At 41.6% G+C, this 24897-nt stretch overlaps 1 protein-coding gene across 3 annotated transcripts in view; it reads right to left on the minus strand.

Moving 5' to 3' along the window:
* Nucleotides 1-24897, minus strand: part of slc9a1a (solute carrier family 9 member A1a) — a 47992-nt gene that overhangs the window by 14790 nt on the left and 8305 nt on the right. For all 3 annotated transcript variants that reach the window (XM_061820909.1, XM_061820908.1, XM_061820910.1), the window contains exons 2-6: nt 11016-11488; nt 10091-10341; nt 6249-6466; nt 3598-3800; nt 1533-1622 (exon numbers count right to left, since the gene is read on the minus strand). In XM_061820909.1, coding sequence (XP_061676893.1) covers nt 1533-1622; nt 3598-3800; nt 6249-6466; nt 10091-10341; nt 11016-11488 — 1235 coding nt within the window. The remainder of the gene's footprint in view (nt 1-1532; nt 1623-3597; nt 3801-6248; nt 6467-10090; nt 10342-11015; nt 11489-24897) is intronic.

Below are 24897 nucleotides of genomic sequence, written 5' to 3' on the forward strand. Positions count from 1 at the left end.
TAGTATGCCTAAAACTCTTGACTCACTGAATCGTGACGAACATCGTCATTTTAAGCATTCCCTTAAAGTAACATATACTCTCCAGAAATGCTTGAACAAGAATGCTTTTTTTAAAACTTAAATCATAATTTGGAACACTGTATAAGCTGTCTGTAGCCATTATGGGAAAAATATCCAATCGGTATCTGCAACAGATGTCTATTTTTACAAAATTTCCATCTGTTGCTCAGCTAGCAATTTAGGCTCTGACTGTTGCTCAGGCTATTACACAACAAAATAGAAATTGCTGTCATTAGACAAGCAACAATTGTGTTTCGTCTTCTCAAACAAGTCTCGTTAATATGGTGAGCGCTGAGTGTAGTAGAAAAAAATGGAACTTATTCAACATTGTGACGCCTCATTTTATTAGTGTCAAGATGGAATTTTCAGTTTACATTATTGACATTCGTCATTGCAGCAGTGCAGCTCTCTTGCAAGTGCAATTAAAGCTGTTATTTTGGTTAAGTGAAAGCAAGAGTGAATCATTGTAAATGTACGTGTGTGTTACTCGTGCTCGAAAATGTTGTGATCACACACAACTTTATATGTAAAAACACTGGCGAGAAGAAGTGTGTTCAGGTTATATTAGACAAGCCTCAACAAGGTACGGTGGTTTAAAAAAAATAAAAAAAAAAAGCGTAAGGAACCATCTGTCGAAATGGGAAGTTTTGCCTGAAATGAAGTTGTAAATGACCATTAGAAGTACCACAAAAGCCCTGGAGGTGGGAGCAGTGTCCTAAATTTGCCAAGCAAAAGCTGAGATGAGCAAGCCTTTTTTTTTTTTTTTTTTTGCATGCGTGGCCATTTTTATTTACATTTTACATCCATCCATTTTAACTGGAGCCTATTTCAGCTGACTTTGGGGACGGAAGGTGGGGTGGAACCTGGACTAGTCCATCAGCCATTTGTAGGGCCTACATAGACAAGATAAGCATTCACACACTTCTACTTTCTTTAGACATTTTCATCCGTTTGGAATATGGGAGGAAGTCATAATATCCCGAGAAACCCTAAACAAGCAGGGGAAGAAATGCAAACTCCACATTGAAGATGTTCAAGCACATCTTTGAAACTGAATCTCTGGCTTCTGAAACAGATAGATGAACCATGTGTCCACCGTTACGTATTATTCTAATTTTTTACCCTATGAATATTCATGTGTGAAGTGTTTAAGAATTCATGCCTTTTAAAGCATCCTAAATACAATACCAAAATAAGGCCTGTCGGAAACAATAGGCTTTTTAAAATATGCAAACAACATATGTATAGATTCCATTAGATAATAGTTCAAATTAAGATTTTATTTACGAGTTATTTATTTTGTCAATTCATCCTGATTCGAGCATAATAGTGGCCCTGATTGTAAAAATTGTTTATCTAATACCATGAGCTGGAAATTGACTATTTGAGACGCAGTCGCTATGACCAACACCCACATCCATCGCGGCACGTAACCTCACAGGCTGTGTTCATTCGCCTTACTGTAGATTTACCTGAGTGTGGATCTCCTCATTGATGGAGCGCTTGGCCTCCTGTTTCTTCTTCACCGCCAGCAGGTCCACCAGAGGCTTGATGGTCATGCCCTGAGAAGAGACCAAGCAAAAGAAGTTACCTTTTGTTTTGTTTTCTCTGACATCGTGGGACAAACAAAAACAACAGCAAACTTAGAATGTTTAGGCCACATCAATCATTTTGTCTATTTGTCAAAGTGATGGATAGAAGCACTTGGATGGTGTTTATCTGCTTCTTGCCGTCGCCTCAGTGAGATGACTGAACGGCCTGTCAGGTTAAGTGGAAGAGGCTGGAGTAGATTATAACTTCCATTAGCCGAAGCACATTACATGATGCCACGGTGTGGATACGAAACGCACATACAGTATTGTTTTCTTCAACAACAAGTGAGGGGCATACCTTACAAATAGGAATCAGCAAAGATCTAAAGGAGACACATGTTACCAAACCAACTTTTCTAGTATTTAAGATGCAATATTGTCTCTATGGTGGCTTAATAAATGTGAAATACAAATTCAAATCATGCACGCATTCCTGAGCTCCAAGCATTTTTCTGCCGAGAGGCCTGAAATCAGATAATTCAAATTTGTCCAGTTTAGGGTTAGCTCTAAATAGCCAAAACACAGCCCCCTTAAAGGAATCAGGGTAAAATGGCGTTCTATAAAATATTCTACAGAAGGAATGTTTACACTGTTTTCATGTTGGGCCACAAAGTAGTCAGGGTTGCCTTAAAGAGGTTGCTTCTAATGGTGAAACCACAAAAGTTGTTTCACTCAGGATGCAACTGTACACCGAAAAAACACTTTTCAGAACAGACTGTAGCCACTAATATTGTAAAGGACTCTTCACATCCTGGTCATCACCTGTTTAACCTGTTGCCCTCTGGCAGGCAGTGCAGGTCCCACAAAACACGGACAACCAGATTCAAGGACAGCTTTTTCCCCAGACCCATTAACTCCCTGAACTCAAAACCACTAAACATTAAAGTAATATAATGTAATATTATGCAACGGCACTTTTGTGCATTTATTTATTTATTTTAGCAATAACTGTGCCTTGATGTTTTATCTGTTTTTTTTCCACCAAAGATGTTCTGCGATTTGTATTCTATTTTATTGCACCGTGCGGAGAAGCGCTCATTTCGTTCTATGCACAGCAATTACATTAAAGGCTTTTGATTTGATTTTGACCTTGGTTTTTAAGTTCACAGTGCAGCTGGGAACAAACTGTTCCTCTTTTGTGTGAAAAAGGACATATTTAATGACATTAAAATCCAGATTAAAAGCTGGAAACATTTATTTAAAAAAATGAAAACATTAACATTTCATCTTTTAGGGCAGGGGTGTCAAGATCATTTTTGTCGCAGGCCAATGTGAAACCATGAAAACCTCTCACCTCATCATATTTACAGATTAAATTTATGAGCTACTTTTGGAATCAGAAATCAAGGGTAATGGTTTTTTTAACAATTGCTGTTGTTTGGGCTCAGTTGTTTGGGCAAGATTTGGCCCCCAGGCCTTGAGTTTGACACCTGTGTTTTAGGGAAAAATGCAATTCAGACAATCACAACTGCAACAGCCTGAATGATCAGTCTACAAAACTGCTAATAAACAATTTGTCATTGCTTGTTTGCACTATTTAAGAAAGCCTGGGAGGTTGTTTAAATGGCGCTGGAAGTTGTGTTCGTACTGTTTTGTTAAAAACATTTGGCTGGCTGTTACCCAGAAGCTAAGCAGCAGCGTGTTTGTTTATGGACAAGGTGAGGCAGTCACACTTCTTGTTCCTGACCAAACATGCTTTGTGTGGGAACCCTAATAATTGACATTGATTAGAATTCATATTTAAAAGGAGTTTTCACGAGAGAAAAGCAAGGGAAAATTGTAACAAGCTTTCAATGGCCACATAAAGATAGCTGTGATCTAAGGGAAGCCAACTCATGGATTATATTTAAGCCCTGTCATTTTGTCTGAAATCCAAATCCAAACCTCTTGCAACAGTGTGACCTCGCTATTTTTATCAGGATTCCTCACACTCCTTCATGTCTACCTGCACGAAGACGGTGAAGAAAATGACGATGATGATGGCAGTGAGGAACATGTTCCTCAAAGGGAAGTGTTTCTCATCCAGCAGGAAGCCCAGGGAGAAGGCGATGGCCCCGCGCAGACCTCCGTAGGCCACAATGAACTGGTCTTTGGTGGTCAGCTTGACGATGCGGAACTTGTTGATGATGTACGTCAGCCCCACGACACCTGCGACGAAAACAAGGCAAACGTCGGAATGATCAGCTAACCATAATACTGAGAAAAACACGCTGCATTGAACGCGTCATTCAGAACCATACATACTAATAAACAATAACAGTGGCGAACGATGGTATGGTGCATTTACTTTTCTATGCTTGTAATTTATTTGAGGAGACTGAGGGCAGCAAGGAAACGGCTGTGGTATAACAGTGTAGCATTTGAGGGCTCAGCTACATCTCAGATACTCTTAGCGTATGTGTTTATAGTTTTACTTCTAATCATATGTCTTCAAATTTTATTACAGAGCGATGAAAAATCTCATACAAAACTGTGTTTATGAGGAGTCTGAGGTCAGCAACAAAACAGAGCGCTCCTGCTAAGTGGAGACAGTGTAATTATGCCAGGTAACCAGCTATTAAACTGCCCGTTGTGGTGCTTGTTTTTTGCCAGTAGACAATATATGCTGATATACTACGGCCCTGTAGGTGTTGGTATTGGGCAATATAAAAAATATGCGCGCCAACTTGTAGTAGTTTTGTTTTTTTTAACAATTAATTGGAGATTCTAAACTCCCACTTAGGTGTGATCGTGAGTGCAACTACTGTTTTTCTCTATGTGACCTGCGATTGGCTGGCAACTTCCTGCCTGTTGACAACTGGGATAGGCCCCGGTACTCCTGCAACCCTAGTGAGGATAAGTGTCTCAGAAAAATGGGTGGCTGAGTGTTTTTTTTTTTTTTATAATAATTTTTTTTGTGCAAAGTTGGGGTATAAAAAAACTAAATGTAGGGAGTTCCCAATAGATAATCAATATATTCCACAATGTTTTCCCTTCAGAATGAAAGTCATAGCTGCCATTTTACCACCCTAACAAACTTGCAAAATCACTGAGTCACTGTGCTGTTAGTCAGGAAACAATACGCCGGCGTGATGCAACATGCCTAATCACGCGTCCGCGTTCCGCCTTCAGAATCCTCCGTCAAAAGGAAGTACGACGTCCCTGAGTCGCAGAGGAAATATTCAACATTGCTTCCAGTCACGCTGGCAGTCACATAATGAGGCCCTTTAGCACCTCGTTACCATTATGTGCTCAAACACATTCATCTCCCCTGAGCATGGACGCAAACAGCAGAGATGGAAAGAAAGACAAATGGCACCTATTCCTTCGTGTTCCTCCCTGAGTGAGAACTTCAAGGCAGACATGGCTTTATTCAACAATTTGCAAAACTCTGTGTTGTGATGACATATCCTTGACTTGAATTTGTCATAATAACCTTAAGATCAAGAAATGGACCTTTCCAACCTGTCAATCACTCATACAATAATAGCCAGATAGCTGCATTGTCTTAACCCCTGGCTTGACACGCCCCTCTTGCCGAATTGTCCCACAAGCAATACTGGTTGTCAGTAGTGTGCGCTTAGAAAAGTTAATGTTCCGAAGAAAATGGTCCTCAGGTGCGCTTGGGGAAGACAGAGCAGTGGGTTCGATTACGAGCCAAGTCAAGTGAATACACCCACTCCCTTATAAAGACTACAATGATATTACTCGTGATCTTTCCAAGTAAAAAGTACTCACCCTGCTTTACATGCACTGTACGATTCCACTATTTCATCCTGTTGAATTTCAATATGAAGTTTGTGAGGCATCGAACTTTTTTGCATTGATCGCCAACATTTCGCTGCAACTCTGACATTTCGTCCTGCTTCGTCCAAAATTCTGTAAATTGGTTAAGATCACTCTGAAGAACTCTCCTGGACAAGTCTGACGCATTTGGCACAAAAACATACCCCAATATTATCTGGAATACGCGATAGAGAATCGATTTCAAACATGTTTTTTAAGCTTGTGGGACATGGCTAAGGGGCGGAGCTTAAGATCCCCATCGGAAAAGTCCATTACAGTCCACCGCATTTCTCGTCTGGCTAAAATTACCCTGTTTTAAGGGGTGTAAGTGTGTGACTGTATTGCCCACCACATTCACTGCTGGACCAATGGTGAGTGGTGTGAGAACCAAGCGTAGAGCCCTGACTACAGCCACATCTACTTATATGAGATTAGCCCAAATTAGGAAAAAAAACAAGGGGACATTCAAACAAATGCATGTGGCAGCACTTCATACTTGATGGGTGTATGTAGCGCACTGACACAAACTCAAAATGTACCACACCCAAATCTGCAACTTCACTTAATTATACATGCCACTAATCAGAACCTAAAGCAGTTGATGCCGCATCTACTTGCGAGAGATGGAAAAAACGTGAGGAATTTGGCATTTGAAAATTCCTGTGAGTACGCAGGCATTTTCAAAAACAGGCAAATTAAAAAATATTTCCTTGTTTTTTTTTTTATTTAATCTTTAATGGGCGGGCAGGCCGTCCAAGTATTTTTATCCAAATGATTAGAAAGCAAAGTTTCCATAATATACCCCATTAAAACAATTTAATGCCAACCTACCTATGACCCGCGCTACCAGGCACAGCACCACAGTGACAGTGACGAAAGTCCAGTTCCAATTGTGCTGGCCGTCCACAGTGGCCACGCCGAGGAAGATAAAGATGAGTGTCTCACTCACGCTGCTCCACATCTTCAGGAAGTACTTGATGGTAGTGTGCGACTTGTGGGAGATGTTGGCCTCCACATACGGCCGCATCACAGCCCCGCAGGCGATCAACCTGCAGGTAACAGAGTGTCATTAAAATTTGTTTTTTTGCACTGAGATCAAAGGCGGCACTACAGCAAAATAGAAACTGTGGAGTATGAGCCAGCGCTCAAAGCACAACTAAGATAAGGTCAGCATATGTGCTTATTTTCGTCATTCCTAGCTGTGTATGCTCGACAAGCAGAAAGGGGAGCAGTGCAGTAAAGTGGAGCCTAGAGAGCATAAGAATATTGTGGTAAACCAATGGTATTAGAATGAACTCCAGTTCAATTCCTAAGGGAGATAAGTGGAAAATTTATCTATAGTCCTCTCCTGGCTACCCTCTAATATACATTCAGGAGGGGAACACCCTCTGCCTCTATGATAAATCTATGTTGTCCCGAGGGCTCCGGTTACCCATCTCGAGTTCCACAGCATGCTATTTCGCAAGCGGGTTCTCGTCACCTGCTAACCGGTTCTCTGTTTGAGTCCACCGTTGTGTTATGTCAAAAGCATGTGATCAAAACTGGAATGAACGCCAAAGAATCCTGATAAACCTCTGCAGCTGCTCTCCTTCATGTGAGCACGGGGAAGAAAGCAGACGAGTTACACTGCCAAAATTTTTTCTCAATGGATGAAAACACTGAGAAATCCAGGTGGTGCAACAAGGATGAGAGGATAAGAACGTCCTTGGAGCTGAGCATCAAGCAACAGTCGTGATGTCCAGGGGGAGACTGCATATCATACCTACGCCTGCCTGCTTCTGACTAAATCCTCCAGCCTTAGAAGACTTGTGTTATATTGTGGGTTAAGTAGACCTGTTTTAAAATGGATAGTCATAGGGACCTATTTCTCAGCTTTTATTTTATTGTTGGTTATCTCATCCCTTTGGTTTGTTTGTACACCCTCATGATTTGTCTCAAGTCCCCTTGAAAGGCACTATGAGTCAAAGTTATTATTATTGATTTTAAGTCAGCGGTTCAATGTGACCCTGAACAAAAGAGGTGTCATTGTCAACATCACTTCATAAATATAATGATCCTTTATGAATGTATCATATATTATCTTTGGTGAACCAAAAACGTGTATGAGTTTAAAAAAAGAGACAAAAAAAAAACACTCTTGTAGAAGTTGTTAATTATTGGAGATAAGTAATGAAGTTGATTGAGATCTATTGTCAACGTTTTTTTTAAACATTTCTTCCTTTAAGACACTCTTAGATAATTCTCATGCACCATAGCTTTGTCCACAGTTGTCATGTTAATGAAAGCCATAGACGAGATTGGCTTGCAGTAGAAGGTAAAAAGTGAATTCTCCTTAAAGCCCAAGTGTCATCCCTATAAACATTCTAAAATAGATATTGTAATGAAAAATACATGTAACATTATTCACTTCAATGTCCATACGAAAAAATAAATGTGAGCGGAGAGCGCGTCATCCATGCGCAAAGTTGCAGAAGTGTCATTCTAAGATATCCAAGTGGTCGCCATATTGGCTGCATCCTCTGTAAGTGACGTCACCCGGACATTCGCCACTGAAAACACACGGTGCACCCTAACTTTGGGAGACGAACACGTCCCTTCTGACACGGAAGCTCTTTTCGAAAAGGACACCACACAACCGAGTGAAGTTACCGGGGCAATATTACACAATTGTTTCGAGCCATATTCAGATGATATGCGATCACGGCCAAACCCCATCCCCATCCGATCTACTTCCGCGGCTCAACGCAGCCGGCCGGTGTGGCTTATGACGGAAGCCGAGCCGTACTGCTTTAGGGGGGTGTTCATAGACGCCGCAGTACGATGAACAACACAGTCAGCCGGGGCGCTTTACTGCGCGCACGCAGCTAAGTCTCTAATCTCTGCTGGGTTCTTCAGAGCCGTCCCCGTCCGCAAAGCCCGACGCACAGCCTTCACAGAAGCTGTGACCGACGAACACGGTGCCTCAGCCGGTGTGGCTGATTTTTGGCGCCGTGGTGGCATATAATGGGGCCAAGGCGTGCTGCTTTTAGAGGGTTGTTCACACCCACCGCAGTACGCGATGAACACTATCGAGCCGGGGCGCATTACTGCGCGCATGAGGCTAAGTGAGATATTGTTGGCTGGGTTCTTCAGATTCGCCGCCATCCGGACAGCGGCCCGACGCCGTCCGACGTGCACATCAACATATTTCATACGCGGATCTTTTGTTACGTTATGAGAGACTGATTACGTGGTCCCCCCCCAAACTATTATTTTTTTTAGTAGCTGAATACACACCTACCTGTGATTTGGAACCCAAGAAGCTCTTGTCCTCTGCACCCATGCAATCCATTTTTCACAACGAACCGGGTCTCTTTCAAACTTATGAAGGGTAATTCCATTCTCCCAAGTGTTCAAGCAATGTCCAGCAATGCAATGAGCCGGCATTTTGGCTAACACGAAGGAACAACGAGCTACCTTCGCGGAGGTAAAACTAATGGAAACAAACGAGTCCACTTGGGGCCGCCGCTGTCCTTTATGTCACTTCCTGCTTCTTCTCGAAAATAAATCCCTCGAGAGGATTTTCATGGCGGGAGTTACAAAAAGCTGTATACGTCAATATCATGTTTTGTGGTGAAAAAATGCATGGGCCCATATTGGATGATGTTTTTTCATTAATAACATACTAAAAATCAGCCATTTTATGACACTTGACCTTTAAGGTAAAGAACACTCCAACAGATACAGATCAAAATAGCGACTGACTTTATTCCATTCTCTCTTCCTATTTCTGCCACTTTCGGCTCATTAAATGAAACTGACCTTTAGTTCAAATTGACCAAGGAAGATTTTTTTTTTTGTTCCTGAGACATTAACTTGGGAGTTTTAAAGAATATATAGTAGACCGGAGGCACTCAAGAGAACTCTGTCAAAGCTTGTACCGTAATTTCCGGCCTATAAGCTGCAACATTTTTTACAAGCTTTCAACCCTGGGGTTTATGCAGTGATGCGGTTAATTTGTGCGTTTTTTTCTAACGGCCGCAAGGGGGCACTCGAGGGGAAAGGTAAGCATGAGACTGGTGGAATATATATGGCGAGGAAGTGGCTTTTACCGGTCCGGCCCTGTTAGCGTGGCGCTACCGTGTTACTGCCATGTCTCAATGATTTTTACCCATATGTTTTTTTTTTGTTTTTTTTTTTAACGGGCCCTGTTAGTGCAGCGCTGCCGTTAACACGGCGGTGCAAGCCATAAACTCTCTGTGTACCGTCTTTTTTTGTAAATATCTTGTTTCAATGTGGGTTTCAATGTAGGCACTTAAGGCTTTTACACAGCCGGGGATTACGGTACATCCCATAGCAGTCACTCCACATTTTAGAATACACAAGGATCTCAAAGTTCATCAAGAGCACCTGGTACGGATTGTTTCCTGGTGGTGTCAAGTTCACATTGGGCACATGACATCATCAGCCTGTCGTGGGACTGATCGCGATCCATATATAACACAAAGATAGATGTCCTCGAAACAGTTGCGACTATTCCATAGACACAAGAGAGGACACTTGGGGCAGCAAGTATGTGCTGCAAATGCAACCTATAAGAAGTAGCTCACCAAGGGGACGGGCATGTACCAATGCTGGGCGATACTAAAGCCCAATGTCAAATTGGATTTCATTTTAACTGAAGCCACACTTACGCCATGATGCCTGACAGGTGGAACATCTCGGCTGACAGGTAAGCCATGTAGCTGTACACGAAGACAAAGAGCGGCTCGATGACCCGCGTGTGTGAGGTGAAGCGTGAGGTAAATGCTGCCAGGATGCCATAAACGGCACCAACCAGGACGCCGCCCAGCGCCACTACGAAGAATGAGATGACGCCCAGCACCCCGTCTATCACCGTCACTGTGCCCACGACCGAGTACTCCTCGAAAAGGTGGTACAGCACCTACAAGGCAAGAATGAAAAACAGTCGGCATCTCCAAATATTTTTGAAGAATGGATGATGCTGTATTAACTTCTATGTTCGGTATGGCACTCTATGCAGGGAAATTGAGATTGTGTCCTGAGACTGCCAGGTTTGCGATCATCAAATTACCAATATGGTAAGGGTTTCCAAAATGACAATCTGTCAAAACACTGAGTCTTGTTAGAATGACCAGGTCAACCTGAGTACAATGCATCAATTTTGAAAATTGGATGCTGGTTTCAGGAAAAAAAAATTTGTATGTGTGTGTGTGGGGGGGGTGTTTTTAGGGGAACATTTTTGTCACGTGGCCTTGAGAAAATCCTGTAAAATATAAACTAATTTTAGTAAAACAGAATAACATTTATTAAACAACGGCAGGTCTCGTTATTGCTTGAAAAGTCATAATTTTACGGGTGGAAGACTGCATTTTTTTTAAATTAATCTGTAAGAGTAATGTTGGAAAATTAGATTATTGTGATCAAATGTTTTCTGCTATTATTTAGGGTTTATACTCTCTGTATCTTTTGTTTTCCACTACTCGCAACGGGTCTTGGTCCCCCATTGTGGTCGGCTAACACCATTAAAATCTGCTCCAAAAATTCTCCATGAAGCTTAAAAATAGAAATAAGCCTTTATTGACTGAAATGACTCACCACAGTGACAGCGTCGTTGAGCAGTGATTCGCCAAACACCAGGATGTGCAGCAGCTCGTTGATGTGTATCTCCTCAAAGACAGCCAGCACAGCCACGGGGTCCACGGCGGATATGATGGAGCCAAACAGCAGACAGGGCAGAAGCTCCAGCGAGTGCAGGTCCGACGGATTGTTGGGCTGGATCTGGCACACGGCGTAGAGCAGACCGCCGATAAAGAAGGCGTTCCATAGCGTGCCCACCACGGCAAACATCAAGATGGTCCCCAGGTTCTCCATGAAGGGGCGAATGGGCAGGAAGTAGCCGGCATCCAGGATGATGGGCGGGAGGAGGCAGAAGAAGAACAAGTTTGTGTCCAGCACTGGCGGCACCTTCTGGCCGGCCAGTTTGATAAGTCCCCCCACCAACAGGCCAACCAGGATTAGCAGGCAGCTTTCCGGCACGATCCCAGGGAGGCGAGGAATGAGGTGAAAACCTGAGGAGATTGGGAAAAGAAAGTGATGTTCGTATTTAGGCAGCTGTGTTTGTATATTTCTAAATTGGTAGCAGTCCAACTACATCTCTCGGAAAAGTTCATCTTTGAAAGAACCCTAGAAATTGCCCAAATGACCTTAAAATGGCCACTTGACACCAAAATGAAAGCCTTTGTGTGCATTTTATGACATGGGGCATACAAACTTTACTGTGGGTCTTATCATGATAGACTTACCTACCAAAAATTCATGTTGCTGTGTGAAACCAAAAGTAATAGCAGCCTTAAAATAAGGTCCTTTAAACAAATAACATGACAAAATAGAAAGCTTTAAGATGAAGTCATTTATTATCACAGCTATGGCAGAATTGTTATTGTTGTTCCATTGGTCATGAATGTCCCCCTCACACACATTTTTCTTTGTATTTTGTTGCCTTTTTCATAACGTACTTCAACAGGCTTTAAACAAAAGTGATCAACTAAAAATAAAATGCTGTATGCAAGTAGTTACAACAGGTAGTAAGTAGTAATGAGGACAAAAGGGTATTTTGTCTCTGGCACTGTGTCCGTGCATGTCCCACATACACAGATCCACTACAAATCGACACTTATAAATCAGTGGCTTGGTGAAGAAATACTGCTTTCTCCAAAAGTGAAGTTTTATTTTTTCTTTTGCCCTGGTTTGGTGATGTGTAGTGGCCCATTTGCATGAGATGGAATGGTTTCATTCGCAAAAATCCACCAGGGTGTTTGGGGCCGATCAGAGAGTTAAAAAAAAAAAAAAACATGACCGATCGCCGATCCAATCACAAGATGGAGAAATTAGTTCTATTTAACTGACCTGTTCATTTACTGTGTATATTTGTGTATTTAATTGTTCAAAAATATGTATTTACCATATATAATGTATCTTTCGTCATCTTTTTATGCCAAGAAGGCATAGCGACAGAACAAAGTAATGGTCTTCTATTAGATGGCAGTAAGTACATGCAGCGATTAATGTATCCGCTTTTTATATTGTTTGTTTGTTGGTGTGCTGTGGGATTTTTCAATTGAAAAGTACCAGTAGGTGCCTTGGTGCCAAAAAGGTTGGGATTCGCTGCTCTGGTCAGATCATGTGTTCAACATATTTACACACAACCACAAGCAGTCAATTTTGACTTTGTTCCAAGGAATGAAAAAAACCTTTTCTGGTGATTGTCAGTGTCATATTTTATGTCCTTTATGGTACGGACGACACCTTTGCATTTAATTTTATGATTTGCGTACCATATCATATATTTAGGTTTAATACAGTTTTGTTTTTTTAATTAACACTGTACAGTTCAGCTCCCAACTTCAGCGTGTAGAAAATAGTGGCGTTAATAACACTCGCCTGAAACCCAAGCTTACATTCGCATTGTTTTGATGGCTACCCCGCCCTGGTGCCGTTCAATCATCTTTAGCTAGCAGCTCGTTTTACTTGATGGTTGGTTTGTGCAAGCAAGCGAGATAGTGTTTTATGTCACATGGATCGGGCCCAATTCCTGCTGAGCTTGTCTCGTCACTTTGCAGCAATGGCTTTCCATTTGTTGGCTTTCCCAAACTGTGTTCACCCTATTTTTATAGGTACTCTGTTGTCACTATCAAAAAATCTCGAGTGACAGTACATGCTTATGTTTTTGTCACACAAGTATGAGAAGACAAAGTAAGCTACGGAAGCATATTGCATCAACACCAGAAAACAAAAAACCTCAGTATAATCTTTTAAAGTGATAAATTTCACATTTTAAGGTGATATGTCTCCCATGTTAAGTTCTCACATTAAAATGTGATGAATCTGACTTCTGGTTACGGTCACTGACAGAGGAGCCCAACATAGAGTGACTAGTGAAGCCCTGGACCAATGTTATATAGCCAGTAACGTTTAATTTATAAAGGCACAAAAGACATCATCTTCATTGTCATTTTCATCATTGGCAGACAACATTGACCGGAACTGTATGTAAGTACTTTGCCTTATTTTGCCACATAAAAAAGTCAAATTTAACATGCTTCAACGTGATTAATTGTGAAATCTTCATTTAATTTGATATTGAACTTTTTCCTATCTGGTGTGGTAACAATATATTGCTGTTGCCCTGCCCAAAAATAAAAAAAAAATGAAAAAAAAAACACATAAGCACCCTGCATTTTTTTATAAATGCTTGTCAATAGTTTGAACTAGGGCTGCACGATATTTAGTTTGAGTATTGCCATCAGGATGTACGTGTGCACAGTGGTTGCTTAGCAGGGTCTGCTGAGATGTTGGTGTACTGTAATATACAGTGAATCATCTTGTGATCGGATCTGTGATCAGTTATCGTTTTTTTAAACCTCGCTGATCAGTGATTGGGCCCAAATATCCTGATCGTGTGAAGCCTAAACAAAACTGGAGTAAAGTAAATCTATTCACACTTTTAACGAAGACTGACTAACGGAAAGGGAACGTGAGGATACTTACACAGCAATACAAGCCCCATTTATCATTGCTTGGAGCTTTGATTGTCTTTAGTGACCAAATTTTGGGTTTTGCGGGGGAAAGAAACTACTTTGTTTGATATAGACAACGAAGCCAGTGCTAAAAGCTACACAAACAACACAATGAGGCAACAGGACAACTGGAGCCAATGCAAGAGAGGAAGGAAGGACTTCAAAGAGAAAGTGACGTCAATACCATAGTCAGAAGTCTTTCCTCGACTATATTTACAGTACGTAAGTGCAGCTGACATTAAGTGCTACTAATTCCGGACATGCAAACACACACATACAGAAACATGAGCCAGGTAATACATGGTCTCATGTGGGTTCAACAAGCATGCCATTGGCTCATAAATATGGATGTTAAAAATGACAAAGCACTGTAATAGGCATGCCAGGCCAGTAGTTAGCAGTGTTACTGACAAAAAAAAACGAAAAAAAAAAACATGGCAATGGTATGCACTAACCACTCTGGAATACCCTTTATCGGCGTATACATGACTGACAATTATTACTTTGTGAAATGGTAGAATCTCTCATATTGTTCTGGACTCCTGTTTCAACACAAGGTAATCTTGCAATGTGGAGGCAGGCCTAAGCGGATTTAATTTTGTTTGAGTAGTGCACACACACCTTGCCTCAGTTAATTCAAGATGTTAATGACCAGTCGAGAAGATACAAATTAAATGCATTTGACTATTACGGCCTCTCCCCTAACACATATGCTCTTTATTACAGATCCATTTTTCAGCATTTATAAAGTAAAGATAACACACGTTTTCCAATAAACAATTTGAGGCCAGATTTCTAGGGAAAAAAACTAAAAGGGTCTTTTTAAACATTTATTTTCATTTATTTTCAAGGTTTTAAATGGAGAAAAATAAGAAAAAGAAGAAACAAACAAAAACAAAACAAAAAAAGAAAAAAGAAAAATAAATGCTCACAATATATATATATATATATATATACACATATACACATACACATACACACACACACACACACACACACACACACACACACACACACACACACTGTATACTGAACATGGTCTAGGAGTCCAAACGATAAAGCAAGTATGAATAATGGAAGAGGACAAAGACAGCAGAAGAAACATGCAGGAAAAGGGTTGTGAACCCGGCTGTGCAACTGAAGTGTGGGGCGATTGATGGAATTATAAAAGTCTAAAACAAGAATGTGAGTGAGCGGATATACAAACCAATTTCAATAATACTACCATTTCTTAAATGTAGTTTGAGCAAAATTATTTTACAAGGGTGCATCAAACTGGTACCCCTTTGCATGAATCCATTCCCAAGAAGCAGCTCTCAGTTTAAAAAGGTTGGTCACCCCTGATGTACACATTTTATAAGATTAATAAAAATGCCTTGGAGGGGGCATTTTCTGTAAAGCCAAAAATTGTGGTGAGGTATGCCCTTGGATTATCATTCTAGGATTCCACTTTTGCATATTTTATCAATGAAACCGAGACAAAATCGAGAAATTGTGGGGGAGTATTTTAATAATTTACAATGTCCTTGTGATCTATATTAAGATTGTTAAAACCTTGGCTTGTGTGATTCTAGTTTTAAACAAGGACGACAGAGCACCAATACCCACATTAAAAGTCCACTTCGTGGAACAGTGAGCCCAAGCAAGACATGAGGAATGGTATAATGGGAATACAAGAAGTCTGAGGTCGGGGGAGGGAGATGTTTATATTCAGATCTCATACACAACGGTATTACTGTTTGAGCATGCAAGCCCAACAATTCAATGTCTGTGGCAGGAACGTACAACTGGAATTTCCGAAATGAACATTCAGAGGCCAAGGATTGTCTTTTGATAGCTCTTACACAAAGAGCACCGCCAACAGAGCAGAGCTCCACTGAAGGACAGCCTTTGACAAAGGGGAACCATATGTGTTTTCTGATGCAATCTGATGCGAAGGATGGGAATTACACAGCTAATCCCTAAAGCTATCATAAGAATGACTGTCTATTCTAAAGGTACTTCAACACTGATCTTTAATGGAGGCTAACTGAAATTTTGTGACAAATAAGTAAAAGTCAGCATCCATCAGGAACAGTGTCATTACATTAAAAGATGACCGGCGATCACGGCGACCAGCAAAACTCTTTTAGCACTTGGATCGACCAAACCGACCAGAGAAACTAAATCAATCTGAGAAGGAGTCTCACACTCGGCTAAACAAGTAATTGAATGTGGCCTAAGTGACACGCTCAACACATAGCGTCCTCCGTCCATTTTCTTAACCGGTTATCATTACTAAGGTCGCGGGTGTGTTGGTGGGTGTCCTAGTTTAGTGGAGTTCAAGCAAGAGCTGGGGTACACCCAAAAACTGGTCGCCAGCCAATCGCAGGGCACACTAACATTCACACCTACAGGCAATTTAGAGTTTTTAACCTTCCGAGCATGTTTTTGGAATGCAGGAGGAAACCAGAGAAAACCCTTGCAGACAGAGGGAGAACATGCAAACTCCATGTAGGGAAGCCAGATTTGAGCTTTTGGACCACAGAACTGTGTGGTGGACATTCAAACCAGTTTTCCACCATGCCGCCACCACAAAACTCGTGCGGAACTAATAAGTGAGAGAAGAATTGTTTTGAGCATAAACCATTCACTGCTGGTTGGGAATAAACCACTTTTTTGAGGCAAGCTGGTTATTTTGTCATGGTAGGAGGTAAAGTTTACCAAATACATAACTGCAATGCTGCAAGTCACTCCAGATTGTTAAATTGCTAATTGAAAGCTGACATGAGATCTTGCATTAGTGGATGGCATTTCAGATGGGCATGCATAGCACTTGTGCTTTTGTTAGACTGTACTTGACATATTTTACCAGTGACCGTACTACCTGGTTCATTTTCCGTAACACATTTCCACACACTCGAGGCACCGGTAATAGTTTCCTGCAAGGACGGACCACCTGTTGCTTTATGCAATGTGTCCGTGATGTTAACGGCAAAACATGTGACTGATGATTAACTGACTCATTGTAGCGTAATAAAGTCGATCTGTCACCCTCGGTTCAACCCCCAAGCCTTACTACAAGTGACGATCTGCACTAAATGAAAACTACAGTGGAATAATTAAAAACAAAAACAAGTGTGAAGTAAGGTGGAGGTTGCCTCTATCTAAACAAATGCAGTGAAGTCAGTCAGGTTATTCTAAATGTCTCACTTGAAAGCACTTGTGGATTGAAACCAGGCATGGGTACAGTGTTATTACAAGCCAATCTTTAGTCTCAGAGCTCTCTAGTATTAGCAAATGGATCAGGGGCCTTTGTTTATTTAGCCTCTTACATGTTAAAACATGATTCTATTCTATATAAGGAAACAGCAATTTGCAAACAGACCAAGCTCGGCCTAAAGGGAAGTTGTGCTGCACATTTATGAGCCAAGAAAAAAACAAGAATGTTGTGATGACACAGCTAGTCACCTCCCACTGTACGCGAAAGTTGAGTCACTGTTACAACAAAGAAATACTACGAGGACATTAGCACAATGAAACATATTGATAGCAACTAAAAACTGCATGTTACACAATAAATTGTTTATTACTCATATGGAGGAGGTGGGCGGCACAGTGGCGCAGCTGTACAGTATTGGCCTCACAGTTCTGAAGACCGGGGTTCAAATCCCAGCCCCGCCTCTGTGGAGTTTGCATATTCTCCCTGTGCCTGCGTGGGTTTTCTCCGGGCATTCCGGTTTCTTCCTGTATGAATTGGACACTTTAAATTTCCCTTAGGTGTGACTGCGTGCGACTGTTGTCTGTCTTTATGTGCCCTGCGATTGGCTGGCAACCAGTCCACGGTGTACCCTGCCTCCTGCCCAATGGCAGCTAAGATAGACTCCAGCATTCCCGCGACCCTTGTGAGGATAAGCAGCTCAGAAAATGGATGGATGGATGGATGGATGGATGGATGGATCGGAAGGATCTTTAAGAATTCAGTCAGAAGAGAAAATTGGCACAACACGCCTGTCAGGACAAAGTCAAATTCTCCCTGCAGGAGTCACAAAAACAACTGGGAGTGGCCTCACAACATGGATTTTAGCAGCTTTTAAAATAAATATGGATTTAAAAAAGAAAAAAAAAAAGAGCATATCTTTGTCCGATTTGGATGGCTCATCCCACAAACAGCGGCTGGTAATCTTTTCATCCCATCAAACTACTAATTATTTTGTGCATTATATTTTCATTATACCCGTTAGAAATGTGTTTTAACAGCGGGGACCCAGATGATTGCAAGAACTGATCTCATTGACTTAAATCTACGTGTTCTACTGTTAGTGCACTTTGAAGTCTAGCAGTGTGATCTTGGAGAAAGAAGACGAGGCTCACGATGCCTGATGGAAAGGTATTCCTTTGAGTCACATTATGCATAATGAAGTAGTGCCAAGTTAGTTTGGCAAGGCATACTTCAAAGCCCTGAGTCATGATGCAAAAAATAGGCCTTAATAGAGCGGCACTGAAAGCACACTGCAACCATAGAATTTAAAACGATGGGTATGCATCTTGGAAAGTCACTATGTGAATGTGACAGCAGTTATCCTCAATGAATAGCAGTAGTTTTCTGAGTCATGCAATTCTGAACATAAAGATTTATAGCCACTACCATTGTCAAAACAGTAGTTCCACTTGAAAGACCTGATTTAATCTACACAACAGCTACAGAGTATATTTTCCATGAATTTTTTCAATTGATTTGACAAATTTTATTATTACGCTGGTTAGAAAAGAAACATGTAATAAAGCAGCGGCATGGTGAAGCAACGGGTTAGAGCGTTAGCTTCACAGTTCTGAGGACTGGGGTTCAAATCCCGCCCCCGCCTGTGTAGAGTTTGCATGTTCTGCCCGTGCCTGCGTGGGTTTTCTCCAGGCACTCCGGTTTCCTCCCACATCCCCAAACATGCATCCATTGGAGATTCTAAATTGGCCTCAAGTGTGGATACAAGTGCGACCGTTATCTGTCTCCACGTGCCCTGTGATTGGCTGGCAACTAATTCACGGTGTACCCTGCCTCCTGCCTGAAGATAGCTGGGATATGCTCCCGCAGTCCTGTGACCCTTGTGAGGATAAGCGGATCAGAAAATTGATGGATGGATGATTGTTGGCTAGTTCAGTGGTTACCATATTTGCCTCAAAGTTTCGAGGTCCCATTTTTGAACATTGGCTCACACCTTCCTGTGTGGAATTTGTGTGTTGTTGCATATTTTCTCTGCGTAGGCTGGCTTCCAAAAAAACATTCCAAACTTATGCATTTTAGCATCACTGAAGATTAAATTGCTCGTAGGCCTGAACGTGACTGTGAATGGTTGTTTGTCAAGTCTACTTCCCACTCCAGGGTGTACCCAACCTCTCGTAAAAAGGTAACTGGGATACTGACAGAGGGCTCCAAACTAATGAGGTTAAGCAGTTTAGAAAACTGATTGCTGCATTATTCACTGTTCTTCCACTTGCTGTCATCTCCCATTGAATAAAAATGCTTTAAATGAAGAGCTTAGCTCACAGAACTAGCTCAATCACAAACAAACTAATACTGCTAAACAAAATGTTGATAATACAAGACCACACAACAAAGCTCATAATGCAAACAATGAAATGACAAACGGTGGAGTCCTTGTGGACAACACAAAGTAGTCCCCACTGGATAAAGAAATTCATTAACCCCACTGCTTCAAGCATTAGCGCTATCAGTGCTGGATTTAGGAATTAAACATTAAGTAACCAATTTAAATTTATGGCTGCCAAACAAAAGACAAGGCTATGCAATCTGACTGTACAAAAAACCTTTGGGAATTTTCCTAAAACCCTCAAGGAATCTAGGTCGCTGAACAAAAAGAAGCTGAGGGGTGACAGATGACACATTGTTACATCTCTCCTGCATGATTCCAACACTGGCCTTCACTTGACATGGGCTTTAGAGCAGAACAACACAGAAGATTGGACAAGTGGATGGGGGCAGTGGGGGAGCTTGCAGTGCACCACAACATACGTGAAGGAACGGTCTCAAATGTCTCTTGGTTAGCGTAGAACGTAGGTGGTCACATTCCCCAATTTCCCTCGTCATTCTTGGCTGCTTCTTGTTAATGACAGTCACGTTAATGTGTCCTTGGCCCTGAGTCCCTCCTGGGAGCATTCAAGCGGCGAGGTTATTACAACCAAGCAAAGGGTAACGACTCATCCAATCAGCACAGCACTGCACAGAAGGTCAGGAGCCATGTCTGGTTCCCAGGTGATTAATTGTACACTACTGGCAAGCTGAACTGGCCTGAATGGAACAGACAGACAGACTCTTTGTGATGCAAACAAACACATTTGCTGGACATGAACATTAGGAGAGAGTATCTTTGAACATGACAGGCCCATGCGTCAAAAGTGTAGCTCTGAACATGGCCAAGCACGCCAAAGAAAACCCCTAAATCTCAGAGTATCCCTGAATATGACTGAATGTGTCAAAAGAGTAGCACTGAATCTCAAGTAACTTGGAATGAGACAAAGACTACGTGTCAAAATATAACTGAACATGATCGACCTCGTGTCCAAGAGTAGCTCTAAACGTGACTGTATGTCAAAAAGTAGGACTGAACATGAACAAATCTGTCGAAAATCAGCTCTGACTGTGTCAAAAAGAAGTCTCGAACATGAAATGGCCATCTTTCAAAGGGGAGCTATGACCATAACCAACACAGACCATGTCTCAGTGTAGCTTTAAACATGACAAACCACGTGCCAAATACTAGCTCTGAACATGACGTGTTAAAGAGAGAAGCCCAACCGTGACTCAAAGCGTACCACTGATTGTGAACCACCATGAGTCACATGACATGACCAACCTTGCGACAAAGAGTAGTTGTGAACAAGAATAACCCTGTGTCGAAACATGAACACGCGTCAAAGAGCATCTCCGAACACAACCAACTGTCAAAAAGAAGCTTTGAACATGAAATGATCATCTTTCATTGGGTAGCTCTGAACATGACCAACACAGACCAACTGTCTGTAAACACGACAAACCATGTGTCAAGTAGTAGCTCTGAGCATAGCTGTGAACCAGACTGACTGAAATAAAGAGTAGCTCTGACAAAGTGTCAGATGTTTTCTCAAGGGTGAGTTTTGGGTTGATGGGCTAAATTTTGGTCCTGAAGTTTCAAAATAATGGCATTGGTTTTTATTGTTAATATTGGGTAACAGCTGACATATTAATAGATGATATTAGAGTAAACACTAAACGCTCGGACGAAAACTGCAGCTATGAACTTTGATAACAGTTTCACAATAACACCATTTTAAACAAATTAATCTCACTTCTAGACATTGTTTCATACGGAAAAACGTTTTCAATTACACAAAATGATCCGTAAATATCACCAGTTAGGTGGAAGTGCTACAACGCTCTTGCAAAGTGAACCCAGTCTCTTTTTATGACAGCTTTACGGTCGTCCACTTAAACTGTCGTGATCTGGAGGTTAGCCATGTTGCCAATTCTGTTTACACAATACACAGTATGACAAGCCTAAAGATAAAGCTTTTAATCTAAAATCTCAGTTTCACATCTAAACCGATTTGCCCGTTCCCACGGGTGAGGCTTTAAATGGTTAACCTGGACTCTATCCCATATATGTAAAAGAGATAGTGCTACAAAATATAGGATAACAATGATGGGTCTGCCACAGTCATTTAACTTTGGACTCAATCACAACAGCAGTAATCATTTAACTTAACGAGATCTTCCGGGTCAAGGTACTCTCATTGCAGAAATTATTAGTGTTTGACATACTGCATATTTATGTGAGAAGTGGGCATGGGGGATATTTACTGGCTGAGGATGCAGTGCACAGGCCCTCTTGGAAGTGCTTAATTTCCTTGTTGTTGTTAGAGAAAACAAATTGCCATTGTGAAGGCTTTTCCAGAGGCCGAATGGAAAGGTTTTAAATGTGTAACCCAGAAGAAAGTTCCACATAACAACATGAATTTTGGTAATGTCTTTTTGGTCGGTGGTTAGAGAGACTCCCTCGCAGTTCTGAGGACCGGGGTTCAAATCCCAGCCCCGCCAGTTTGCATGTCATCGCCACGCCTTTGTGGGTTTTCTCTCTGGCGCTCCACTTTTCCTCCCACATCACCAAAACATGCATTCATTGGAGACTCTAGATTGCTCATAGGTGTGACTGCGAGTCCAAATGGTTGTTTCTATGTGCCCTGCAATTGGCCGGCAACCAGTTCAAGGTGTACCCCACCTCCTGCCCAAAGCTAGCTGAGACAGGTTCCAGCACTCCTAGGACCCTTGTGAGGATAAGCAGCTCAGATAAGGAATGGATGGCTTTTTGGTCATTTCCTTGGATCCTGCAAAGGCAAACTTGTCTCTGAGATTTTGTCTCATTGCTACTAAATTTTAACAAAATACATCGGACAGATGGGTGAGTTTCTGTCATTGCATGTGGGCAGATGGTGGCGGCAAAGTTTGATGACATGCCATAAAACTACTGGCACAGGTGTGCAAGGGTCAGTTCATCACTACTTGTCTGCCATTATTCTTCCACACATTTTCAAACACATTCATTCATACCACCGCAGTGCAACATATTCAGAGACAAAAGAACAAAAGGTGTGATTTGTCCGGGGTCTCCCAAACACGTAGTACGAGAAAATGTTGGGACTTTTTTGTGGGCGACATAAGAAAATCAAAGACGAGATCATGGTGGGGAAACCAATAATGTTAAGACGATCGTATGTCACAAGCATCTAACGTGATTACCATATTGATCTCTTTGATTTGATGTTATCCTTGATCACACAGCCCCCAATGGGTATATTTAAGTAGTATCTGGGGATTTTGAATAAGAGCTGTGAAGTATTGACCAACAGTTTATTTCATTAGGCTTGGCGATGGCGTCTCAGCATTTAACATTAAAATTTTAGTGATGCTTGGAATGCAAAGCAACCAAGATTCCACATAACTATGTCAGTAGCTAAAAGCATAGTGTCATGATTAAGATGTAAATAAGAAACTTGGTTTATTGTAACATGGATATTAAGGGGCCATGGACATACCTATAAACATTCTAAAATAGATATTCTAATGAAAAATACATATAACATTATTGACTTAAATGTCTATATGAAAAAATAAATATGAGCGGAGAGCGTGTCATCCATGCGTTAAGTTGCGGAATTCTCACTCCACATCCAAGTGGGAGCCATATTGTCAGCTACGTCATTTACATCTGTCACACTGGGACACTCGCCATTAAGAAGACGCTGTGCCACCTGCTATGGGAGAGGAACATCAGAGATTTTCAGATTTTTCCGACGCCCCTTCTGACACGGAAGCTTTTTTCGAAGAAGAGAACATCTCACAATCGAATGAAGTGACCGGGGAAATATCCCCCTATCGTCCTGAACCATATTTAGATAATATGCAGATCACTTCTTGCTGACAACAGATTCCAACAGTATGTATGACAGTATGTATCGTACTCAGCTGCGAGCGACGACAACGCCGAAAAGCGGCTCGGCTCGGCACAGCAATGAGCCACCCCAGCCAAAGACGTGATCGGCAGATGCGGCACACCAAAGCCGTGATCAGAAAACGCGGAATGCCGACGCGCACATCAACATATTAAGCACCCCTGACTTACGTACCCGGCTCTTTTGTTACATCCTGAGAGGATTACGTCCCACCCCCCCCAAACTGTTATTTTTTTTTTTTTTTTTTTTTTTTAGTAGCTCTATACACACCTACCTGTCCTTTGGAACCCACAAAGCTCTCGTCCTTTGCACCTTCACAACCAACCGGGTTTTTTGGAAACATATGAAGAGTAAATCCATCCTCCCGAGTGTTCAAACAATTGTCCAGCAATACAACGAGTCATAATTTTGGCTAACAGGAAGGAACAACGAGCTACCTTCACCCAGGGAAAACTGGTATAATCACACGAGTGGGCTCCTGCTGATAGTCACTTTCTGCTTTTTCTCCAAAACAAATCCCTCGAGAGGATTTTCATGCGGGAATTACAAAAAGCCATATACGTCAAACTCATGTTGTGTGGTGAAAAAACGGATGGGTCCGTCCCGGCTGTGTTTTTTTTAATTAAAAACGTTCTAAAAATCATGTTTTTCCTGTCAGTGGCCCTTTAAATAGGGGAAAATATAAGAACAGATGAAAGGTGTTTTTCACAGGCTTTCAATGTTATCTGTAATCCGGTAGATATTTGATGTCGAGATAAGACACTATATGGCCGGCCATAATGATACTCATTACTCTTGTACATTTATTAACATTTTAAGACAAAGGAGGACATTTAGATAAGTCTGTGGTCGAAAATTAGATAGGATTACAGTGAAATAGCCTGGCACAGAACTGAAGAACATACACAGGCACTTTGGTGATTTGATATCTAAGTTCTTGTTTGGCCTTTTTATTACAATTGTAATTTACTGGAACTGCAGCAAGTGGGAATGAGGTAAACTAAAGGGATTGGCAATCATATGTTACATCTGCTCATGTGGAGACAGACAAAATAAATGGAATGTGGATTGCACATTCAAGCCTAGTAAGAAATGAAGGGACCATCGGGCGCCGACACGGGGACCAGGCCAAGCAGTGAAGCAGCCGCATTCAATTACCCACATCCCATTTTGCAGCCTTCCTGGGTTAATTGGAGGCTTACGGCCGGTCACCAGTCAGTCTGCAGTCACTCTGGTGTCTGCCTTCTCTTTGGTTAGAGTTAGCCGTGACATTACTTTGTTTGAATTTCATTAGAATCAATACAGTCTGCTTACAATGGGGGCACACGGAGCAGTGGCCCGCCAGATCCTGGAGATGGGAGCAACTGAAAAAAAGCTTGTTTTATGTGGTATTGTACTGGTAAAAAAACGTATAGCGTAAA

Source organism: Syngnathoides biaculeatus, chromosome 5, assembly GCF_019802595.1.
Source record: "Syngnathoides biaculeatus isolate LvHL_M chromosome 5, ASM1980259v1, whole genome shotgun sequence".
Taxonomy (NCBI): Eukaryota; Metazoa; Chordata; class Actinopteri; order Syngnathiformes; family Syngnathidae; genus Syngnathoides; species Syngnathoides biaculeatus.